At 37.6% G+C, this 16,855-nt stretch overlaps 1 protein-coding gene and 1 non-coding gene across 13 annotated transcripts in view; one reads left to right on the top strand and one right to left on the bottom strand.

Annotated features, from left to right (window-relative positions):
- The window catches only part of Exn (Ephexin), a 120,719-nt gene that overhangs the window by 14,836 nt on the left and 89,028 nt on the right, over positions 1-16,855 (bottom strand). For 4 of the 12 annotated variants that reach the window (XM_074088311.1, XM_074088314.1, XM_074088318.1 and 1 more), the window contains 5 exons: positions 11,283-11,407; positions 10,497-10,641; positions 8,872-9,355; positions 6,785-7,026; positions 1,974-2,088 (listed from right to left, as the gene is read on the bottom strand). In XM_074088311.1, the coding sequence (XP_073944412.1) occupies positions 1,974-2,088; positions 6,785-7,026; positions 8,872-9,355; positions 10,497-10,641; positions 11,283-11,407 (1,111 nt within the window). Of the gene's footprint in view, positions 1-1,973; positions 2,089-6,784; positions 7,027-8,871; positions 9,356-10,496; positions 10,642-11,282; positions 11,408-14,916; positions 15,130-15,593; positions 15,882-16,855 lie in introns of all 12 variants that reach the window. The other 8 variants (XM_074088322.1, XM_074088323.1, XM_074088321.1 and 5 more) reach the window with 6 other exon arrangements.
- Positions 9,626-9,697, top strand: TRNAE-CUC (transfer RNA glutamic acid (anticodon CUC)). Its single transcript has one exon. It is a non-coding gene; the product is annotated as a tRNA-Glu (tRNA).

The following is a 16,855-nucleotide window of genomic DNA, read 5'->3' as shown; positions in this document are numbered from 1 at the left end:
TACACATACAACAAATACAGTACATACAAACTAACACAAGTTTTAACTTGCACTGCGACTCCACAAACACACAATAATGTATAATATTATAATGTATTACATTATAACATTATAATATAATGTAATTGTCGCTGCTAATATTATTGAAACAAAGTATGCGTCGTTAATTGATTTTTTGTGTTCTCGTTTTGCTCTTTACTTAATTTAAAATTAAACAGAAGTCTACCTCTTTTTTATAAAAAAAATAAAGAATTTAAAACGCACTCTCTCACGCGTACGTCTCAAGTGTTAACACACAAGTGTTGGTACACGTTACCGTTAGGTATTTCTTTGTCTTTCAATGGGTTAAGCTTCACGCTATGCCTTTTACACATAAAATCAAATAAAACATTTCTACTTATAAAAAAAATCGCTTCGTACAAGTTCTACGGTGTATTTAACTATAAAAACAATTTGTTGATGTCCACAAAATACAGTGGCGTAGAGTCTGCTTGAGCAGTTGAGCACTAAAATTAAAACATGACATTTACACTGTGACCGTCGAAAGTAGGTACTCACTCATAAAACAAATCACTCTTTTTCTGCACAGCGAGCGTATAACTTCCACATTCATTGAAAAAACAAAAATGTTTTCTGGCACAAGAACAAAGCATTTTGCAAGCGCTTAAACTTGCCACTTAGTCGTATAACATTACAGAATTAAAAACAACACTCAAGATAAATACAAACGTAAGCGACATTACGTTTTAAACACGGCATAACTTCAACAAATGCACTACTGGAATTTAACCCTTGCGAGACGCCATGTAATTAATACATCACAGATATCACGACTAAACTATGTGAATAATGAACACTGATTAGATAATTGTTTCTTGCAGAGACGACTGATTCGATTAGATACTTCGATTCTGTTCGCACACTGGTATTCTACGTAATAGATGATAAATTCACTAAGTAGTTCCTTAAACATCCTCCATATTTGTTCAGTTGGTTACGTTATGTTTAAACATGCAATCCACTAAAAACTCCACGAAAAACGAAACGTAATCCGGTTGGATAAGGATAATACGTTAATACTTAAACGTATACCTACTTAGGAAAATTTCCTTATAAAAACATTCGATGCCAATAAGACAGATGCTTGTATCTCTATTTGATTTTATCTGGTTCAGAACTTCAGAGGACCTTTTAGTCTAACCATAAAACATGGAAAGTCACATTTTAATGATCAGTACCATTGTTCACTAAGTCTGCCAGTTAAATGACTGGTCGGGTCGTAAAGAAAATGTTATCAGTATTTGAACGTTATGAGTAAGTATAATGGTGAAAGGGGGCATGCGACCCAACTATATTAACAAAGATAAGCTAGGAAATAAGGATTATGAATCACAAGACTGGATATTTAGGAATTGATCTAGACTTATATGGCGAAATGATAGTTGCTATTACGGAATTGGGATTCTACAAGGATAGTGAAACAGCAGGGCTACTACGAAACTCGAAACTCGAAGTTCGTGTCGTGCGGTTATATACTATACTATTTAATACAAGAGCGAGCGGGACCGCACGACACGAACTTCGAGTTTCGTAGTAGCCCTGCAGGAAGGACAGATACCCGATTAGTGTCAAAACTCTTCAGTTTAGGTACTTCTCATATTTGTGTGCACTGCAGTAGGTAGTGAAAAAGGGCCAACATTTCTCATAAGACCAAAACACTGTCATAACCCAGAGGGCTAACAAATACTAACAAACAAACAAAGAAATACTAACAGTTCTAACAAATGTTTCAATATCTGACACAAGAAAGAGTGCATAAATATCTAATAAGACTCTATTTCTAGGGCCGGCACAAAACGTGTCAGATATTTTTGCACGCTCCGATGTGGCAGATATTAATGCAGGTGACTGTACATGTTACTTCTTGAATTCACATGTGTATATAGTTACGAAAGACTGTAAAAATCACTCACCAAGAGGTATTAGAGGTGTGCGTCGAGGTGTCAGAGCCACATTCGGCGTACCAAGAGGTGCGTGCTCGCGGCGCCTTGTCCTTCCGCGTAAGCGTTGGCAGAAGTCGTTTCAGCTCTGTTACGAAATAAAAATAAACAATTTTAGCCAGATATTAATAAGTTTGATAGTGAGATTTTGTGTTAATGCTCGTAAGGGGTCCAGATTTGTTGGGATCTTGGGGTGGTAAAGAAATACGTGACGCTGTACTGCATAAGAAAATTTAAAAAGTGCATTTATTTTCTACAATTATGTGATTCAATATCGTCAAAAGAACATTAATTTAATTTAATTATTATCATTTTGAGTTTTAGTAATTTTAACCACATTCCGGTTTGAAACTACATCTTATAAAAGCACCATTTGGAAATGGTGAAAATTGAGCTGAATTTAAAGTACGAGTAGACGCAAACTATAGTTATAAAATCGTGAGGTATTTTTGGAGAATACCACTTTAGAGTGGTATTTTCACTGATGCGATTACGAAAAATTAGACTCCAAACAGAAATCCAGTAAGTACAGATAAAACTGCCGTCAGCTTGACTCGCGGCACCACCTTGTCTCAGTAAGCTACCATTGTACTCATCAAAGAAGCTACTGGGGCATTTATTGTGAAAAGGTTACCCTGACTCAAGCTTACAGCCATTAACTCATAGCTATAGTTTTGCAAATGGCATTGGACTGCAGTTTCTAAAGACGATTTGCATAAACGTGTTATTATTTAGAAGCTATTAAATGGCCAGTTAAAGCGGGTATGTAAGTATGGTCGATGCGGATGTTGGCGCATTGGATTATTAAATAGGTGGTTATTTACACGCGATTTGCTGCAGTTTCTATGTAAACCAAAGGGTAATTAGGTCTTTAGGTACTCGTACATTGTGCTGCAAGAGGTTTTACTTGTGCTGATTGAAATGTTGATACCATGAATAGGTAACTTTTAAAAAGTTGTTATAAATTGCTTGCTTATGTAAAACATAAAAAAGTTTTATCATTGTGCTTATAATACAGATATTTTTATAGGCTTTTTGGCAACACTGTGTAAATATGATTTTTTAATATTATTTGTTTTTATTAGCAATACGTTTGCTCAATGAAATCTGAGATTTTTTAAAACGCCTGTGGCTATACGCGCTTAACAGGGTCCTACCAATTGGACTACAGGGGAACCCGACTAAGCATCCAAAATCTTGATCTCTTACATACACCTACACCAATGTCACTAATAGTTATGTGGTGCCATCTATCGCAAATCGCAACTGTCATAATTCACGATCCCTACGTTCCAAATTGCATTGGAAATTCGTAAGAAATTATGTGGTACCTATTTCTACTCTTTTAATATTAAAAAATCATTCAGTGAGTACCTTAACATATCCTTGTTAATATTTTAAATACGAAAGTGCGTATGTTTGTTTGTTTGATCGTGTGCGTATGTTTCATGCTTAAAGTACTCAATGAATAGTAATGAAATTTGGTAAAGGACATGGGATATTTTTATCCCGGAAAAAAAATATAGTTTCGCGGGTACGCGATAATAGAACTATCCGTAGACGAAGTTACGGGCAACAGCTACTTGCTAATAAAAAAAACAAATAATATCACTCCATAGTACTCAATGCAAATTGACATAGGGGTTATAGTAAAATATCTATCGTTGTGCATATTATCAAAAAAGATAAGTGGGCTACTTTTGACTTATTCTTTTTAAATAAATTATGCACGCAGTATGCACGCTTTATAAACAACAGGGTAAAGGATCGTGGGAGCGTAACTGACACAAAGCGCATGCTACATAAAGACCATAGCAACATTATTTACAATTATTTTAAAAGTTACAAGTCCACCACGCATTAACCATTTACAAAACTCGTTATCCTTCCTGTTATAATTATTGCAATAGTGCATTACATTACACAACAGAACGCTCGTGCAGAACAGTAAGAAATCTAAGTAAGAGAAGTGGTTACAAAATAACAATATAAAAGATGATTAAGTATTGATTAAACGTTAGTGCGACAATCCGACGGTACAAAACAATTGAACTCACTACCCATAGTACACAAAACACAAAAACATAACACGACATAAAGCACCTATGACATACACAATTACACATACGTGCTCGGTGAGTGAGCGCTCGAGAATAACTAAACTAACAACGGTATATAATGACTCCGGCAGACTCGCGAACAGTTGTTATATAATTGCTATGCATCGCGGAAGGTCGCTGATGTCATAGACCATCATTTGACGGATAATAGTGTAGGTGGATAGAGATACGGCTTTTTAACATCACCGGTTGGTAAATGGTTAGCGGCTGTCAAACTTCATACATAGCCATCACGAAACTGTCAGGCTTAACACTTAAGCGAAACTTTAGTTTTCATTGATTGACGCTCTTGTTTCCTTTTTAAAACACAGTGTATGGAATAAATAATGGTTACAACAAAAACAAACCTACATTTTTGTCAGTGAATAATATGATTTCTTAGGCAAGAGACTCTTTGTGTCTAGTTTCCAATTTCATAACTTATTTTTTTTGAATGGGTAGACTTTTCTACAAAATGGGCTCTATGCGTAAAAACATTTTTTTTCCAACGCGGTCTGATTTCAGTTAACTAATTTTAAAGTTACCATAGTTAAGCTACTTCCCGTACGTGACAATCATTTAAACCACGTTTAACACAGAAAGAGAGCACCTGTTCAAAAAAAAAGATAAACAATGTAAATACGTCGTTTTGCTTCAACAATAAAACATTATTTTATTTTGTATGACTCATTCAACGCGATCGGTCGTCTGAATAGGGCTTAATTACAATTCAGTATCAAAGTATCAAACAGATGTAGGAAGACGAAACTGGTTTCCATTGTTCGGGACGACAGTTTGCTACTCCTACAATATACAAACAGCAAATCCCAAATGTATGCTCAATTTTATATCAATTCCGTTCAGCAATTTAATTCAAAACTGGAATGCACCAAAATAAGACTGTAAGATTTGCGGGCATTGATCTGGTAAGCTTCGTCGTAAGTAGGTACGTAATTTTTTAAATATGAATTGATTGTCATTTGGGTTCCACAGAAAACCAGCGTTACTGCACATAATGTGCGGCAACACATGCTGAGTGGAGACCCTTTTTGGTATCCTGCCGTGTCACCAAGTAACATAGTTTTAGTGCTAGTTCTAGTCTTAGTTTTAGGTGGTACTTATGGAGCCAAAATAAACCTTTCTTTCTTTCTATTTAAGTCGATGATAACATTTTAGTAGTTGCTTATGTATATGTAATTCTCAGTTAGATACATTTTAAACTTAAAAGTGTAAAACATGCAAAATGAGTGCCTAGACCCTGTGTATGAACATAAATATGATTCCTTGTACATAATTTTTCACAGTAAAGTTAAGAGATGTAGTAGTGTTAATGCTAGTCGCGGCCATTTGTGCCAGCCGTGCGTGTGAAGTGAGAAATTTACAAAATGAAGATGACGGTAAGAAACAAAGACAGTGCAGACATAGAGCATTCACGTGACACAAACCATAACCAGCCTGCGCCCGCTGGAATCACTATGAATCGCAAAACGCGATAGCACTTTTATCTACTAGACTGGAAACAGCTTGCCCGTGAGTTAAGAAAAAGCTCATTTTCGGACCATTAGGTACACATTTTATAAATAGAATCGTAAAATTCTAAGCCCTAGGGCTTAAACGAACATTGAATCCTACACTTATACCATTAAGTCTCGAAGCATTTTAGTAGAGTGAGAACAGCGAAAATTTAAAAAAAATATATGAAATATTATGTCTCTTATCGAAACGGTTAATCAATAATCCGTGAGCAGTAGAAAAATGATAGTATTTCTTGAAATTGATAAACGTTGCCTCTTGGCGACTGAAAAGAAATCTAGGTGTTTTTTACAGGCAATTGCGGTAACAAGATTTATCAAACAACTCACATTTCTGACCAATAGCCCCTAAGTATCCATAAAAGGTTCTTATCCTTGATTGAACTAGGTTTTAACTTTTTTGACTAAGACTGAATCAGATTCTAAGTGCTTGTTGAGTTTGCCAAGTTTTATTTGCAATATCCGAATGATTATTCAATTAAACTGAATATTTTGACTTATGTAGATAAAAGTACTATATATACATAATGTACAGCAAATTCCAGCGCTGCGCAGGCGCACTGACCTCTGCATAGCGCTGTCTTCGTTAGATACCGAGAAACGTCTGCTATCGAACAGACGTCAACTGAAATTACTAGTGTTTAAATGACATATTGATATGTATTCTGGAAAATACCGCAGTCGTGTCGTTGCGGTCAGTAGCTTAATATAATTGGTTACTAATTACTATGAATTGATAACGTGGTATTCAACCTGACCAGATTTAGGTCGACGTGTCGCGTCGACATTAGTAAAAACATTCATAATACGAGTATAACAGGCTTTGTGGTTAAAATGTGTGAGAAAAAATTGTTGAAAAACATGAAATCGACATCTTTGTAAAATAAAATATTTGCGAATTACTAGATGCTCGTATGACATAGCTGTAAAAATATGAAAGTTAGTTAGAAAACATGAAATTTAACTACTTTTCGTTTTAAAAAAAAAACAATCTTGCCATAATATTTGGACTAATTTTAATTTGCTTTCAGGTAAAAAGGGTTAATAGAAGCTAGCTAGGTCATTAAAATAGCCAACGAATCTAGTCAATCTATCTAATCTAATCACTCAACTCATTCTCATCTGCATCTCAAAAACAGTTGACGTCTGTTACCTTCATTGACAGCGCTAATGTCAGTGGGTCTACCGGGAGGCGGGGGCGGCGGCACCCCAGGTCTCTCGAGCGGGCCTGGCGAGCCGCCGGGGCGGTCGCCGGGCCCGAGGAGGGGCGGGCCTGGCGGGCCCGGGGCCAGACACGGCGTGGAGGCCGAGATGAGCGCGCGCGTACCGTCCCGGTGGTGGCGAGCTGGCGCTGTCGGGGATAGTGTCTCGACGCTGCCTTGCCCGTTGTCACTGCTGAAGAGACCATTGTTAAGTATTTCATTTACTACACCTCTATTTCTTTAAGTACATAAAACTGACCCGTGATTGACCCCTATCTCACCTGATGAAAAGTGGAAATGGAGCAGTTAAAAATTAATATGCGTATAAGTACTTTAGTAGCGGAGAAACAAGATAAAGATATTGTAGTCCATTAACATGGACTTCCCAAAAGTAACGCCGGAATCAATTAATAACTTAAGTACTTATGGGAATATTATGATTGCTTATTTGGAGTCTTTTTGTATTTTTTATTTCAACTCCAAATTTGAAGCCGGTTTGAATACCGACCCTGTTTTTCATGTACACACCCATAGAAGCTCATGTCAGTTTCTATGGGCGTGTAAATGAAAAACAGGGTCGGTGTTTCCATGTTGGTATTATCCGGACCGGTAGAGTGTCACCTGTCAAAACGAACGAGTCAAAGAGACATTTTGCAGGTGGTAGGACCTTGTGCAAGGTCCGCCCGGATTGCTACCACCATCTTGCTCGCTAATCCAGCCGTGAAGCAGCAGTGCTTGCACTGTTGTGTTTCGGCGTGGAGAGTAAGACACCCGGTGAAATTACTGGCACTTGAGGTATCCCGACTTAGGCCTCTAGGTTGGCAACGCATCTGCAATACCCCTGGTGTTGCAGATGTTTATGGGCGGTGGTGATCTCTTACCATCAGGAGACCCACATGCTCGTTTTCCATCCAGTTGAATAAAAAAAAACACATAACCTTTTCTTTTTTATTATTTGTTCTGGGCTATGGAACAACCCGTAACCAACCGGACTATATCGTAATTTGGTGGCAAAAAAAGTCTTTAATTTTTTAAAATTAATTGATACTACTTAAAAATCTGGTATTTTTTTCTGTTAATTAGGAAGGTTATCCCTATCGATAAAAAGTTTCAAGCGTTTCTAAAATTTTCATACAGTCCCCATTCGGTTATCGCGCTGTTCCCTCGGGAACTGTGCATTTTCCGGGATAAAAAGTAGCCTATGTCACTCTCTGGCCCATAAACTATCTCCATGCCAAAAAGCACGGAAATCCGACGCTCCGTTTCGACGCGAAAGACGGACAAACATACAAACACACACACTTTCACATTTATAATATTAGTATGGATATGCATTTTATGCTATGAGAGTTGAAGATTCACTACTGATTTTAATCCGACGATCACGACCATTCTGTCAAGAGTGAAGCGACTTAGAAGAAAGAATACTGGACTGGCCAATCAGAGAGTACAGCACCAATATCTGACACAACAAGCGTGCATAAATATCTGATACGACTTTATTTCTAGTTCCGGAAGGACGTGTCAGATATTTTTGCACGCTCGCTGTGGCAGATATTAATGCTGGTGACTGTACCTATATGCCACGACCTCTGGTGATTTAGCGATATTATTTTCATACAAATTGTATGACATTTCCTGTCTTTTTGTTAATTCGATTAGCTCTACAAGGTGGGCCCTGTAACAGGAGCAAAAAATTAAACCACAGCTTCCACTCTTAATCTTGAGCTAATTTAGTTCTACAACTTTTGAAAATAACTTGTATTATGATTTTTATTATAGTTTAAAGTTTAATTGGACAAGCAATGTATTGCGAAATCCGGCGTTTTGTTGCATGACCGGCGATGTCAGTTAGGCTATTGGATGCCGTACATTGAAAATACCATTTAATTTGTTTGGAATAAACATAATGATAAAATTACTTACCTAATTTTTGAAAGTTGCAGAACTAAAGTAGCTGAACCTGTGTTTTAATTTTTTGCTTCTGTTACAGGGCCCATCCGGTATGATATCATGAGAAAACAAAATCGAATCTTACCAGTTACTAAACCCAGAGTCTCCATCCATAGAGTCAGTCAGATAGAACGTCGAATTGGTGATCTTCAACGCGCTGGGTACATCAGAGTTTATATCAACCGCCATCGAAGTCGCCCTCCTGAACCGGGACTTGAAGGAAAAGTACGTTTTCCTGGACAAAGTGCCGCTGTCCTTCTTAGTGTCGCTCGTGGGAGTCGAAGGTTTTTCTTGGGGGGGTTTCTCAGGCAGCGGAGGCGGCACATCCCCGCTACTGAGTCTCTTCTCCCCTATAACACTTTTCAGTTCCTCTTTAAAATTCCCGCTGTTCTTAACGGGGGTTTCAGTCTTAAGTGGCTTCGTGTCGAAGAAGATGTTGCTGTAAGCATGCGTCTCTGTACGCTCACAGTTTGCGTAGATGGGAGATTTCATCGCTTCGGTGCTGGTGTCGTATGTGCCGTTGGTTTTCGGCGTCGATAGCTTTGTAAATGGTTTTCCGTCCATTGCCACTGAAACGAAAAAGTTTTTATTTTTATTGTGCACTAGCTGGTGCCCCCGGCTTCGCCCCGGTGTTTTTTTTTAATTTTCTAAATCTTCTTTTATAAGAACCAATCTCCTGACAATAGCAAACAACAAAAAAGAATTAGCGAAAGCGGTCCAGCCGTTCACGCGTGATGCCGTGACCAAGGGAAATAGGGAATCATTTTTATATATAAAAAAAAAGATTGCGGTGTGTTAATAATGTGATTAGATCGTAAATTTCGCCACCTCAGGCATGATCCGATATGGTCTAGTGGCTAGGATACCTGGCTCTCACCCAGGAGGCTCGGGTTCGATTCCCGGTATCGGAATATCTTTTTGGCTTTTTTAAATTTAAATATGAAATATGAAGTCAATCTCCAAGAGTAGCCTAGTCTTTTATTTTAGCTGATCTTTAAAAAGAAGTAAATAAAAACTTATGAAGCTTTCATGAAATAGTCTTGGTCACATGCTCTATTTCAGCGGACTGAACAGAATCCGATATGGCTAGGATATCTGGCTCTCACCCAGGAGGCTCGGGTTCGATTCCCGGTATCGGAATATCTTTTTGGCTTTTTTAAATTTAAAAATGAAATATGAATATGAAGTCAATCTCTAAGAGTAACCTAGTCTTTTATTTTAGCTATAAAACTTATGAAGCTTTCATGAAATAGTCTTGGTCACATGCTCTATTTCAGCGGACTGAACAGAATCCGATATGCTAGATATGGCTAGGATATCTGGCTCTCACCCAGGAGGCTCGGGTTCGATTCCCGGTATCGGAAGCTTTTTTTTCGAAACTCTTAAAATAAAGATATCCTAGCTAAAAAATATTTTAATGTTTTTTTTCTTTTTACTTGTTCTTGGATTGTCATCCAACCTACATAATCGTTACTAGGTACTTTAAAAAAATCTCATAGTGATATCTCAAATCCTTTTGATGATATCATTGATATCTCAAAAAAATATCGATTTTGAGGAACGAGCTTATTTTTAAAGTGCAGACCAAATAACAAGTCAATCCGACCACTAGAAGTTGGTCACTTAGACAAAGAGATAAACACCGTGACAGGTGAAAATAAAAAAAAATCTAGTCAATAATATTGATAGATATGTGATAAAAATACTAACCAGAACATCGTTTAGTAAAGTTCCGTTTGAGCTGTCGCATTTTCTTGTGCGCAACGCTGGCTATTTTGGTGAGCGTGTATGCGCCCGCGCCGGTGGGCGGGGACGGCAGCCGCGCCGCTGGCAGGGCCGGCGCTTGGTTCTGTACCTGCAATAAATTAATAATAAACACTTAAATAAATCCTTGCCAAAAGTTTACGTTAGTGGTTTACGGTTCAGTAGTTGAAAGTATCAGGGTATGTTTAAATTGGTGTTGAAAAGGTAATGAGTTAGTTTGGATGTTTACAAGAAAAGTAGACAATGTCTACTATACAAAATGAAATTTTAATTAACAAAAAGTTGGAAACCCCCGACCTTGTCATTTCAAAAGTCAATATCTTAAAAACGGCTAAACCAATTTTGATAAAAAAATCTAAGAACCATCGCTAGAAAACTAGCTATTAAATCAAAAAACCGCTTTCCAATTGGTTCACCTGTTTAAGAGCTACGGTGCCACAGACAGACACACATAGCGATCAAACTAATTAACACCCCTCTTTTTGCGTCGAGGGTTAAAATCAAATTAAAATGAGGAGACACGACAAACGCTTTCTTTTGTTACTTTTAAATCTGTGCCGTTTTTTATTAATGCCCAGTACTAAAATTGTCAAAAAAGGTTTTATACACTCACATATATGTCACTTAGTGCACATAAAAAAATTTAAAGCCTATAGTTAAAAAAAAGTTTGAGTATTTTTTTTGCTTATGTACGGAAATCAAGATAATCAAATGACAAAAAGCCGCGCTCACCTCGTGGTCCTCAGAGTCAGTATCGCTGTCAAAGGAGTCGAAGTCATCCTCCAGAGGCACGCGTGGCGGCGCAGGCGCCGGTTCCAGAGACTCGTACAGGTGCCCTGAGTCGCCACTGTCGCACTCTGTTGTCAAAAAATGGAAATTGTTTTTTCTGTGTCTATTATTTTTTAACGTTGATTACATGAGTTGACTGAGAATGGGGGAAGGCTAACACATGCGTGTCCAGTTACTAAATTTTCAAACTTGCTTCTGTTGTTCTTTTTATAAACAAAAGCCGTGAATATAGTGATTCATGGCTTTTGGCGCCAGATTGCTTGAGTCTTAAACGAAGATTTTATTTTATGAACTAGTGCCTAAAATAGTTGTATGCGTCTCCATCCAACATAAATCGTAAGAACATTAAGAAAGTAAGAAATTAAAAATAAATTTTCTCTGGACCCACTAAAGCTTCTACACAGGTCAGCAACGCTTGTTTTTTTTCTTCTCACACTAAACTAAACACAAAATGTCAAGGCCTAGCATGACCCACCACTATTACATAAGCACCTGCGCGTGCGCTGTGGTAATCGTATGAGGACATGCACCCTAACTCGTTTCACGACAAACAAACGCGAACCTTATGACTATAGATTTACGGACTACAATTTTCAGTTTCGCCTTCTATATGGTTTCGGCGAGTAAATAGTAAACTTAGGGTGTACAATTTAAGGTTGGTTTTGCGAGTTTATGTGCATATGAAAGTTGAAGCGAGCATACTAGCTGTGTTGACATGAAAGGCTAGAGCAGGAATGGGTTTGTGTTCTAGGAGTACCTATTGGTAAATAGGTTCCAGTGGCGTGGCATAACAACTTCGTTACCACTGGATTGCCTAATTTCTTTACGTGATGACAAGATGACAAAGATTTTCAGGTTGTGCGCAATATTGGTTATTGATTGTAGTTTGAGTTCCAAATTGTAGCACGCAGCTTAAAGGCTTCTGATTATAAGGTTTACTATATTGCTATCACTCCAATTAACGGTGCTTTATAGGAACATAAATATGTATCAGTGGCGTGGCGACTCAATAACGCAATTTCTACTGGGTGAATCAGTGATGACGTATCTCACGCCTCTCTCAACCTCCTGGGTGACTAATGAGAATGTTAACTCCATGCCACTGATAGGTTCTGTATTGATTCTTTCAAAGTCAAGCAACTCTCTAGATGCAATACAGTTTAATAATATATAAGTACATATTTACGATAAACTATATTGCTCTTGCTGTAGTTTAGTTGTTTATTTCATAATCCTACTACATATTATGTCATACCTAAATGCAAAAGTTTGTGAAAATATGTGTAATGTATTTTTGTACTCGGTAAACTCAAAAACTAATTTATTTTAATAGTAGATTGTACTGTACAACAAGTGCATAAAACGCGTATTTCATTCGAGACGTATATATCAACCCGAACCACAGGCGAGGGTTGATAGTTGATAATTCCAAGGTTAGAAAGCTGTGTGATAGCGAGTAACATTGTTACTTTCATGGGCGTACCCAGGTTCTGGGCCAGGGGGGGGGGGCAAATCAAATTTTATAAGCACCTAGTCAAATAAATAAACATAATTATCGACAACAGTAGATAGTTAGTAAGGAGGTAAACAAAGTCCAGGGAGGGGCAGCTGCCCCTCCTTACCCTCCCTGGGTACGCCCAAGTATCCCACGCGGCCACGGGATCGAGCCGCAGACGAAGTTACGGGAACAACTGGTAGTTAAATATTTATTCTGTAATTTAATTCCAGTAATTTTCTTAGTCGCTGAATATTAATGATTTAGCGATGACTTACACTAACTCCGACAGCTGTATAAACGCATCTAATGGTAAAAGATCCAATGCCAATGCTTATTTGATTAACTTAATTGGTTAGAAAGCTATTTTTTACGTCTCTTAGTATAATTACACGTCAACTTCTGTAGCTCAACTGAAATGAAATACGAATACCTTTATTGAACGTTTAATAAAAACTACATCACTATTCTTTCAAAAGAAGATTAAGCAGATATAGTCCAATAAAAAGAACGGTCAAACCGTCTTCCAAAATCTACTCGTCAACTATGACTGTTATGCGGCCAAAAGAGAGATTTGAAAAAAAAACTCTGGGATATGACCAAATCGGATGTTACAATGGCGAATTCATTTTATCATTTAAACAAGAAATAATCAGTCATTTGATCAAATTCTGAATCTGTTTAGTGAAATGACGAAATCACCAAAAAAGGCAACTTGTTCTTTCATTTCACCAGATTTGTTTAGTGATACTAGTGATATGACAAAATCACTGAAACACGTGAGACGTCAGTGAGTTGACGAAACGCACTCCCAACCCAAAGTCAACTCGTTTTATCATTTCACTAGACACGTTCACGTTTCCCAATTTTGGGGGATAAATTAGAATTTTAAGATAATGGCTTTGAATTCATTTAAGAAAATAATAAGGGCCATTAATTTGTTTATAATATATTCTAGGAAAGCTTATAAGAAACTTACGGTTTAACTACGAATAAATATTATTAAAGGAACCATTTGGATTTATCCAATTCGGAAGCGCTCCGAATTGCGAAACTTAAGTACCTAGCAATTATTTTGCTACTCTAATAACTTTCTTATCTTACTCACACCACACTTCTACGAGTACACAAAGCGTCTTGTTCCACAACGTCACGTACATGTAATTGTAATAAAAGTTACATAAAAACTCAATTGCTCTCAAACATAATCAATAAACAGGTTCATAATAATAACGACCACTAACAACAGGGTATCGAGAAAGTGAATGAAACCCGCCAATTTTGTTGTGAACGAGTTATCTCTAGCAGACGCTATCAGGTGAAACATGGGTGAAACCTTCGGTTATCTCTGACTGCATCCGATTGAGAGGAAAAACAAGAGTTTTAATCATTCTACGGAAATACCAGCTGTAAAAAGTAACATGCCCAATATAGGAGAAACCACCTAACTTTAGTTATAATAATAATAATTTATTCATAAACCATTGCGTGTTACATTTAATTGTGGCTGGAGCCTCTTTTTAGGTAAGAATATACCTGTAGTAAGAGCCTCCGCTCTTCCTTAAAATAGGTACAATTGCAACTAGTATCTAAAGAAGCGGATTGAATTTAACAAATTAAATAGCTAATTTGTAAAAAAATTAAAATTATACTTAATGAAATATTATGAAAAATAATTCAACACATTAGAATTATAAGTTGTTATGTGTTTTACTTTATGACCCAGTAAATATAAAATATTTAATTATCTTTTCACATTAACTGCGTTGACTAAAGATATGAGGAGAGTTCATTGTATAAGTAAAGTACAGGCCAAGTTCTTTCGGATTTGCGTACCGAGGGTTAAGTACAACTAAACAGACAAACGGACACAAAGTAACGGTATGGACATAAGGGTATTGTTTTGGCCAACTAAGGCACGGAACACAAAAAATTACACACTATTAATGTACCTAATTGTAACAAGGAATACATAGGAACCTTTAGATGTGCGCGATTCTAGAAATGACTATGAGGTGATGAGTAGATGATTAAAGATATTAATAACTAAAAGAAGGCATCAAAGTCATGAACAACATTTACCAATGAACGCGACAAGTTCCTGTATTTCAAACTCTCCATAGCGTAGTACTGTTCTAATGCTCAGCCAGCAATTCTGTTCCAGCACTTGGATGAACTTCACCGTTTCTTCCCCATCCTTGGTCACCACATCCCTTACTGCTTCGTCATTCTTGCTGTAATACGGTGATTTTGCGCTCGTGCCGATGTAAACGGTCGTGGGCGATGTTATGAAAACTATAAAAGGAATGCGCGATCAAAAATACAGGCTGTTTAGTGGATTCCACATGAATGTCAAACAAGCTGAGATCACGCCGCTTGAGCCAGTAAGATAATATCAAAGCCCGAACACAGATAAGCTACGCTTTATAAGATTTAAGTACTTAATGCTTGGTAGTTCTGAAATCTTGCGAGAACAATGCGTTGGTTATGACTTAATCATGTATTTAGTTTAGTCATAAACACACGCAGTTAAAGTTAAAATAAGATGCTAAAGAATTTCAAATTTATGAGAGGCGCTTCATATAATCGAGCGAGCTAAATCTCATTGGGATTCTACGGGCTTCACAAAAATGAAATCTTTGATTAATTTGGCGCAACCTGTCGCCAAGTTATTGAGTCATTATTGTGAGGTCCGGGGTGTGGCGTCATCGCAAGCCATACGTGTCTCAAGCAGCCACAACATTAACAGCCTAGAGCACCTTGATCGCCGCAGTTCCTTCGGAAAGTCCGCGGCCTGACCGGCGGGCCGGCGCCGCTCACCGGGGGCCTCTCCACCACCATTTTTCATCATCACTCGTTTCACTTTATCACGCACATTTCACTGTTTTACCAGTTTTATTCACAAACAAAGCACGCTCGTTTAGTTCACATAGCCGCCGTTGCCTATTGTCATATATATGGGAATGAAAATGCTTGGGCGAAATTTTCATCAGATTTGTGGCTATGTGGTTGCGTTAGGTTTTAGTTTCAGCTGCTTCCTTCCTAAACTTTTAAATGGTCAAGTTACTATAACAAAAAACTAAATGAGCCGGCAGCTGTGTTGCTCGGCGATTCAGGGTCAACTGGTACCAGCGGGTTATTTCCAACGCCTTTAGAATCGAGAGCTGTTTTTGCTCGTTTCAATGCTGCAGTATTATTGCAAACAAAACGAAAATCACTTTTATTGGAACGACATTGGTTAGCACTTAAACAGGCGTAGATAAACCAATTTTCCGTATCATTGACATAGATAGAATTAACGATTGCAATTCAGCCGCGAATCATGAAGCGGTTATGGTTACAGTTGCAAAATCAGAAGATAACTATGCATGTGTTTGTATGGCGTTGCAATCAGAGCATTGCAAGTTGCGAAACAATGAAGGCCTAACATAATCTGTTCCGCGGAAGGAGAACAGTACAATCAATTACCGCGTAAAGCGGGCTAATGTGAAGCTAATATTATACTTAACGTTTTGATTAGCGCAACTTACATCGAAGGCAATTGAAAAGATTATTTTTTTGCTGGTAAAATGACAAAGAATTTATTTAAAGTGAACTAGATAGACAGAATGTCGTAGCCGCCTCGCAATTGTAACAATCACAGTTAATGATGATTCTAGACTAGGGTAAAGACAAAGACTAAACTACACATATGCATCAGATATTTTTTATCAGCGCATCATCAAGCACGCGATACTTTCTAAGAGACGTAGCGATAGAAACGTCAACACTGTCGTCTCCGTAGACTCATATGAATCAAGTAACCGTTGAACGTTAGCAAACAGTGAAGCAGCACGCGAAGTGATGCAAGTTGAGTTGTTTCCAATTTGTACAGCGGCAGGAAAGTAATAAATATTATAACAGTTTTAAACAGACATTGAAGTTAAAAAACGAAAGGGTTTGTAAACCAAGAATGTTTGCAGTGTGAAATACAACATTATTGAAGTTCAGCAAGTTTATTAAGGGACGGGATCATAAAACC

This window comes from Choristoneura fumiferana, chromosome 5 (genome assembly GCF_025370935.1).
Source record: "Choristoneura fumiferana chromosome 5, NRCan_CFum_1, whole genome shotgun sequence".
Taxonomy (NCBI): Eukaryota; Metazoa; Arthropoda; class Insecta; order Lepidoptera; family Tortricidae; genus Choristoneura; species Choristoneura fumiferana.
This window is presented reverse-complemented; position numbering and strand designations above follow the sequence as displayed.